The sequence below is a fragment of the Eucyclogobius newberryi genome, unplaced genomic scaffold (genome assembly GCF_026437365.1).
Source record: "Eucyclogobius newberryi isolate DKJ021-1_F unplaced genomic scaffold, fEucNew1.0.hap1 SCAF_5, whole genome shotgun sequence".
Taxonomy (NCBI): domain Eukaryota; kingdom Metazoa; phylum Chordata; class Actinopteri; order Gobiiformes; family Gobiidae; genus Eucyclogobius; species Eucyclogobius newberryi.
Window position 1 is genome coordinate 27,402,140 of NW_027316167.1, and position 8,555 is coordinate 27,410,694.

Sequence of the window (8,555 nt, forward strand, 5' to 3'; positions counted from 1 at the left end):
ATGTAATTGTGTAAATGTCTCTATCTAGTGGTTTAAAGCGGAAGAACAAGCTGCGTGGTGTGGTGCCTTCAGAACAACTACACAAGAACAAGTTGTATGATCCTAAAAATAGGTTTATTGCAACTTTAACGCAATATACACTTTAATATTGAAACAGCATTGAAAAATAAACCAACCCAGGAGGAAACAGTGTGTCTTGGCAGCCGTTTCCTTACGTTTCGGGTTCACAGGATGACAAGACAAATACAACAGTAATTGATACTGATTATATTGCACACTCATACAAAGCAAACACTTGCTTTATGGCTTCTTTCCCAACCTTTATTTTAGCCCCATGATTAGGCATGAGTGGCTATATTATTTAAGGATTATATTCAAACTCTTCTCCTCTATAGTATTTTTTCCTATCACTAACACCCACAGTAACAATATATATAATAAAGTACTCATTCATTCACTTATGTGGCACCCAGGAAACAGCAACCGAAATTTGTCGACAAAACATTGAAAAGCTGTCGTATTTTGTACAATAAATACAAACTAAAGTGATCAAATTAAATCCAGAGTGAATGCAAATGGCAATAATTTTGGCAAAAAAAGAAACAATTAAAAGAACAGCCGCAGCATACTCGCATAAATCACTCCAGTAATGTACATGTTGGAAACTACACGGACAGCACACCGAGAGGAGGACCATGTGCCATCAGACTGACAGCACCAGAGCCACGGGACACGTTTCACAGAGACCACTGACAGCTCACAACTGCACGAGCACAGAACACACCACAGACACAATGAAGACGAGGCAGGGTCAGGAGAAGGACGGACACAGTAAAAGATCTGGAGAGCGGATGAGTTTGCAGATAGAAGAAGCAACCAGAGATGCACAACACGCAGCAAATTTGTATAAATGAACTTTAGGCTGAATGTATTCACACACCTGCATTTACATAACATTTGTGCTCTTTATTTTAGTGTTTTAACAAAGGCTTGGACCTCTAACATGTTGTGTCTTGTTTAGAGAAGCCTTTGCTTTTATTACAAACACCACAAGACTTTGATTTTCTATATTGATTTTATGTCATTTTATGTTACTGCCGGTTAACAAACGAAAAAGAAAGTGTGGTTGCTTAAAAAAGGCTTGAGTAGAAAGGGTCAGAGGGCCTGATATTGCTGGTAGCAGCATGTAGTTTGTAGATTTCGAACTACAACCTTGCACCGACGTCCAAGGCACACCGAAGTACAGAAAAGCTCAAATCCCCATATAACCAGAGGAACTACACAGTAGCAAAACTACTATTATTTGACTGAATATTGCCGTCTTTATGTTGTGCTTTGAATAGTATTATAATGAATGTGGAGCAGGTTCAGCTGGAGTAAGCTAATGAGCCACTGACCTATCCCAGTGGTTAATTAATTCACTGACCCGAGATAACTACCCCGATAGCTTTGACATTTGACATACACGTCAGACTGCTGCCTTTCGAAATATTGTGGTAATATTGGCTTTGGAAGGTAAAGCGCGGGATACATTTGGACAAAGGATTGACTCAGTATCAGAGAAGAAACTGCTCCTAAGATCGGAAACACCTCACATATGAGCGGGTAAGCCTTATAGACATGGTGTGAAAATTAGATGCTGAAAGGCTAAATGTATTAAATGTCATACCCTACATGTAGAATGCCTCTTCCTGTATGGCTTCTGTCTAATTGTGCACAGCTAGAAAAAAATATAAAATTATTATTTGGCTCCGGTAACTTCTGATAAGGCATCTAGAGAATTTCCACCTTGTGAGCAGCTTTGCCTCTGAGAGAAGAAATAAATATTTATACAACTAAATCTGTAATCATCAGAGAGAGAGTGTTTTTTCTGGCCAGATCACATGAGACTGCAATTCTCTGTCTGCTTTTTTAGATCTTCCAGCGTGGCCTGGGCTTTGTCTTTCAGTTGGTCCATGTCCACATTCTGAATATTGGACAGCTGGCCCAGCACAGACTGCTTGTGGGTTTCCTCTTGGTTGTCCTCGGCGATCATCTTGGCCAGCTCTTGAGGCAGGTCGATGTCGTCTCCTGCTTGTTGTATTTGGGTTTCATCATTTTCATTCTGAATGTCAACACATACAAAAGCACACGTGAGTTTTAAATATACATATGTTAAAAATCTAAACCAAGACGTCCCTGTTACCTTGGGTAGCCTGTACTTTTCTCGGAAGTGAGTTCGAACTGTAGCTCTCTCGGCTTTCTTTTGAGCAAACGCGGCTTCTCTTTCTTTTCTGGAAGTCACAAAAATAGAACAGATGTGGTTGCAGAAACAAACAACCATAAAATACAATCACATTGACGATGTTGAGAATGAAAGTAATTATACTCAGTTGTAGCTGACTTTAGCATTCACAATAGTTTTATGGACAATGAAGTACAATATTCCACTAACAATCATTTGGAGAGGCAAAGAGAAAACACCCTTTCCATTCTTCTCAAAGGCCAATGGTGGAAATGAACCAAGTCCAAAAGTAAAAGGCTGGTATACTTTGTACTTTCACTCCACTTCTACCCCACTACATTTTTGAACTGGACTGAAAAGTAGGTAGTATTTCATGGTTTGAGGAACATTGCATCCATGTTTCAAAATGTTTTAATAAAGACCAGCACAATTCTTCAAAATAACACAGTTAAAACACAATTGTCATAAAAATACTTTTCACTCTTAAATATATATTTTAAAGGGGTACTTTTAATTAAGTAGAATTTGCTTCTTTTACTTTTATACCAGTAACATTTTTGCACATTTATCTGAACAAAATGGAGTACCGCTGTCAAAGGTATATAAAGTGGTCCACAGATAACCACAGCCTATGTGCAACTAGCTTTATCTTATAAGCCTGGAGTGCAAGTGGAAGTAAAAGGTATTAATTAAGCAGTAAGCAGAACACTTCATGGACTACTTCTAAAAGTCAACATGCAAGAAACCATTTAAATATTTTAATGCAGGACATATTCATATCTCATCTCTTCTTGTGTTTGGTGACCCAGACTGCAGGGTCTAAAATGTCCAGCAGATGGCATGTTCTTGAGTAACAAACTAGATTTTAGACCTGAAATTAATTTGTTTTGACAACTCAGAGGTTTATCAAGACTGTTGATGATTTTAATATTTTAAAATAATAAACTGCTTAACAGTACATTTCCCCAATGATATGAATGATAATAATTCATGCTCAATATATCAAATTAGTAACATAATCTTGAGCCAAGAGGACACCCAAGTGTCGATTACACAGTGTTCTGTCAATATAAGGTCGTCTGTCTGGGAGCAAAATTTAGACTGTTGTTTCTAACATAAAGAAGCTTAACGCGTGTACATGTGTACATGTGTACATGTGTACATGTGCACATGTGTACATGTGTACATGTGTACATGTGTACATGTGTACATGTGTACATGTGAACATGTGTACATGTGTACATGTGTACATGTGTACATGTGTACATGTGAACATGTGTACACATGTACATGTACATGTGTACATGTGTACATGTGAACATGTGTACATGTGTACATGTGTACATGTGCACATGTGTACATGTGTACATGTGCACATGTGTACATGTGAACATGTGTACATGTGTACATGTGAACATGTGAACATGTGCACATGTGTACATGTGAACATGTGTACATGTGTACATGTGTACATGTGAACATGTGTACACATGTACATGTACATGTGTACATGTGATCATGTGTACATGTGTACATGTGAACATGTGTACACATGTACATGTACATGTGTACACGTGTACATGTGTACATGTGTACATGTGAACATGTGTACACATGTACATGTACATGTGTACACGTGTACATGTGTACATGTGTACATGTGTACATGTGAACATGTGTACATGTGTACATGTACATGTGAACATGTACATGTGTACATATGTACATAAATATAGAGTTAAAGACCCATGCATGTGGCCACACAAAGGCCTCTGTCCACGTTCTCAAGGGCATCAGATGCACAGTTGTCAGAACAACCTGGCGTGGAGTGTGATAAAATATCTCCCTGTGATGTGTCAGTATGAGCATCCCACCCCCAACCCCCCAGTGCTTTATCAGGGCAGAATGAGCTCTTTGGTCATGTGTGCTCTTGTTTAGCACCTTTGACTAATAATTCACTTCCACTGAAGGTCACATTATGAGCGTCATGTCTTGCTCCCCACAGAGCTCAGTGCTGGGAGCTTGGTGTTGATGCTGCCAGACTTTGATCTGCACTTCTTACTCATGCTGAACACCAAATCCAAACAGTGAAGCACCTTGGACAGTGTTCACCAGAGTCTACAGACTGTGGGACTGTATTACAGGTGAATTTATGTTGACTATAGAATGAACACTGCACAAATACACTTCATGACCCGAATCAGCCAATCAATAATCACCACTGCCTGAACTCTGCCCAATGACCTTGTTACTAATGATCTGAAGGTCCTTTGCATGTCTTTCATTTGTCCCTGGGGATAGAAACAATCAAAGTTAAAATTATAATAGACAATATTTAATCAAACCCCAAACACAGCTGGGACAACAAATGAAATTAAACTAGCTTACAGTTAACTTTCAATGTTCTCAACAAAAGAGCTCTCTATCAAATTGTATTACAAATTGCATTCATAATTACAATATTACCACTGTAGTTAATAACACAATTTTGTAGGCATATGTGTCAAAGTAAACTTGGATGGGAGTAATTAGAAACTCCTGGCCTAGACATTTCAGTGGACGCATGATTGTAATAGAAATGCCAAATAGTAAGTGAAACTACATTATTTGATGGAGCAGCTGTGCGTGGAGCGCTCGCATCATTGCACTGATGCGTGAAAAGCGCGCACCGCGCCGTGCGCAGCTTTGAACACAACATTCTACCATTACGTGGTTTTAGTCGGAGCACAGATATCTTTGTTTTTACAACAATAGTGTGATTAACTAGTTGCCTTACTTCTCCTCCTCTAACTGTTGCTGATACTGCTCGAATTCTTCTGGAGTCATGCCGTGCGCGGCCGCGTCAGTCTTCTCCGGTTCGGTTTTTTCCTCTGTCAGTCCTCCCGTCAGGTTCTTCAGCTGGCCGCCCACCACGTGTTTCACCATAAAAGCCATGGCTCTTTCAAGAGATTCCTACACTTGGTCGAAGAAGTTGAACTTTTGATGTGACTGTAAAGAAATATCCTCAAAGTGCCGCTTAAAGAGGGCGCAAGGTTGGGACTGATGAGAACATAGACGTTTCAAACGATGGAAAGTATCAATCCAAGAGCGCGTTTGAAACCGGCAGTTTCAGCACCACTGGACCTGGACAGCTCCGCTCGTGACGGATGAGAGGAGCTGCTTCGTTATGAGTCAACAAGTTTGGCGCTCATCTCTACCAATCCCGTCACTCCGTTCGCGCGCATCGCTCCCTCCCTTTGCCCAATCCCAGCTCTGGCCGTCTGGGCGCGCGCCTGCACAGTGGGCTGCACGGAATCCAGTGATTCGCCGTCTGATTTGTGCTGTTGACTAGGCTCCGGGGACGAGGACAAACAACACGTGACATGCCTCCAGCGTCTCCTGGGTATGGTGACGGCGTCTCCATTTAGGGCCATGAAGCGGGCTGAGTTTGTCAACAAACAGCTCTTAATTGCAACTGAGTCCAAAGGTTGCATGTCAGTCCAGGCTCTCGTTAACTGTAATTATATAATACATTATATTGACCTTTATTTAACCTGGATAGTCCCACCCAGATTCAGAATCTGCTGTTCAGAGAGAGCCCCAGAAGAGAGCTTCTAAGTTTTTAGTGTAAATGGAATAGAATAAGTTCACTGTCATTTGCTGTTTTGTTGCGAAGAAGCTCCACAGATCACATTTATGTATCATAGTAGAAAAAGCTTCAGTTGTAGTCATCTGGACTCAGTTTGAAAAAATAGACGTTTCGACTCCCATCCAAGAGTCATTGTCAATAAAAGAATTTAGATTGAGAACTCCGATATTAATACTGTTCTGTGGTAAGACCCGCCCATTGGGAGGAGCCTTCCTGAAGTAGAAAGAGTTGTTTGTTTCAACAGAAACTCCCCCCTTGTATCTACCGAGCTAACCTATTCAGAATCTTAATGGGCTATTAGAATCCTCTTTGTCTTTGTGAGACCCTGGCTCAACCACCCTGAGTACCTGATTAGCATCTAAATGTCCTGGTCCTCTACCTTTCCAGGGGTTCAGTAACCCATTATAAATAACAGGAAGATTAAACCTTAGCCCTCCATTTCTGTTTAAAGAAGGTCTTTCTTTTTTAACAAAAATAGCTTCCTTGACTCCTCTTTCAAACCATCTTTTCTCCCTGCTTAAAACCTTCACCTCACCGTCTTCAAACGAGTGATTAGAGGCTTCAAGATGGAGATGCACGGCGCTCTGAGGTCCTGAACTTGTATTTCTTCTGTGCTGATAGAGCCTCTTGTGTACACAAGAAAGAAAAAAAAGAAAGACCTTCTTTAAACAGAAATGGAGGGCTAAGGTTTAATCTTCCTGTTATTTATAATGGTATACTGAACCCCTGGAAAGGTAGAGGACCAGGACAAGGACATTCGGATGCTAATCAGGTACTCAGGGTGGTTGAGCCAGGGTCTCACAAAGACAAAGAGGATTCTAATAGCCCATTAAGATTCTGAATAGGCTAGCTCGGTAGAAACAAGGGGGGAGTTTCTGTTGAAACAAACAACTCTTTCTACTTCAGGAAGGCTCCTCCCAATGGGTGGGTCTTACCACAGAACAGTATTAATATCGGAGTTCTCGATCTAAATTCTTTTATTGACAATGACTCTTGGATGAGAGTTGAAACGTCTATTTTTTGAAGCTTTTTCTACTATGGAACACGCCTGGACGAATGAGGGATTACACCGACAAATTTATGTATCATGTGAATCCACTACAGCCTATGATCTCAAGAATTATGCTAGGAGTTGGGTTGTTCTAAAATTAGCTTTTGGTTCCTGTTACATAGGAACAGTGTCTGATGCAGTGTCTGTTGCTTCCATGACTGAGTGGCTTCATAAATATAATTGAGATGTGCTTAAAAGCGACCTCTTTTGTCCCTATAGACTAGTTTTTGTTTAGTTCTGGTTTAGTCCTAGTTCAGTACTGGTCCAACTCAGTTTCATTTTTAGGTTAATCCTGGATTTGTCAAATTTTAGTTTTTCTAGTATTGATCTTGTTCTGTTATGGTCCTGGTTTACGCTTGGTTTAGTCCAGTTTCAGTCCTGGTTGTGCTGTCACACTTCAAAGTGAATAGTTCCCCCCATCACACATGCCTTGTGACGACACAGTGAAGCCATATGTAGCTGCTAAATCTTATTTCTAAAAATAAGACTCATGTTTGTGAGATATTTTCCTCATTGTGGAATACTCTTGAAGTCCAATGTGTGGGATACTTTGATCACCATTCAACAACCTGTGCATGCTGATCCTCGCAACATTCTAACTCCAGGACTGGCCTAGTTTTTGGTCCCTGTGGATCAGGAGCGAGAGAGCAGCATCTTAGTGTCTTTTCGTCATATGGCTTATCACGGTTCTGCAAACACATCTGTCTGACACTTTCTAGAAGCCACCTGCGAGAAGGCTAAAATGAACAGGGACTAAATCAAAATGATAATCTGTGAAATTGAATAAAAGAAGGAATTTGCCTTACCATCATGTTTCACTTTTAAATCCGTTTGCTTTTTACATTTACAGCCACGGGATCTGCTGCCAGCCCAGCTCTCACTCATTTCTTAGGATTATGACTGAGCCCTCACTGCAGGTGCGCTGTGAAGCAGGTATCAGCAGGAGCATTTAACCCAAGATGATGTACCGCATATAACTCTCATCCATAAGCTTAAGAGTGGATGGTGCTGCACAATGCATCATTAATTATGGTACTATAGTACAGCATGACTCACTTGCCTATGACATGTATACATACACGTATTTGAAACATAAAAGAACCAGAAAATGTAATTATTTCATGATTCACTGCTGCTTTGCAAAGACCACTGTATAAAAGCTGTCGCGGGCAAATGAATGGAGTCTACAGGTGCAGATCATGAAGGAAGCAGGTGTGTGAGGCTGAAATGTGGCTTTTTTGCCATAATTCAAAGTCACTCATCCTCAGCTGACGAGTGTTACACTATTGTTTCTTCTGACAAGAAATTACATTTTTCCAATGAGTGTGCCCCGGAGCAAACAATATGCACTCAGACAGCACTGACCCCATTAAAATGTAAGTGGAATATCGCACCGTATGTGGCGCTTCTCTTGCGCTGACAAATATTACAGTAATCCTAACAGAAATGTTGCTCTTCTGTGGCAACTCTCTTGTGGTTTGAGTGGTAAAATTACTCTGGATAGGTCTTTTCAAAGGCTGGCAGTGACACCATATGGTAGAGAGTCGGTCTCATAGGGCACAAGTAGTTTGATGCCCTGCAGGCTGTCCAGGAGGTGCTGAGCTGCACAGCGTGTCAGCATGGAAACTGTCCTCCTGGCTAACATCAAATAC

General features: G+C 40.8%; 1 protein-coding gene across 1 annotated transcript; it reads right to left on the minus strand.

Moving 5' to 3' along the window:
* Positions 1-945: 945 nt before the first annotated feature.
* cplx3b (complexin 3b) lies at positions 946-5,481 on the minus strand. The gene is made up of 3 exons (XM_072464806.1): positions 5,001-5,481; positions 2,186-2,273; positions 946-2,104 (listed from the first exon to the last, which is right to left on the minus strand). Exons 1-3 carry the CDS (start codon positions 5,156-5,158, stop codon positions 1,880-1,882), a joined length of 471 nt encoding a protein of 156 aa, XP_072320907.1. The 5' UTR covers positions 5,159-5,481; the 3' UTR covers positions 946-1,879.
* Positions 5,482-8,555: the final 3,074 nt, after the last annotated feature.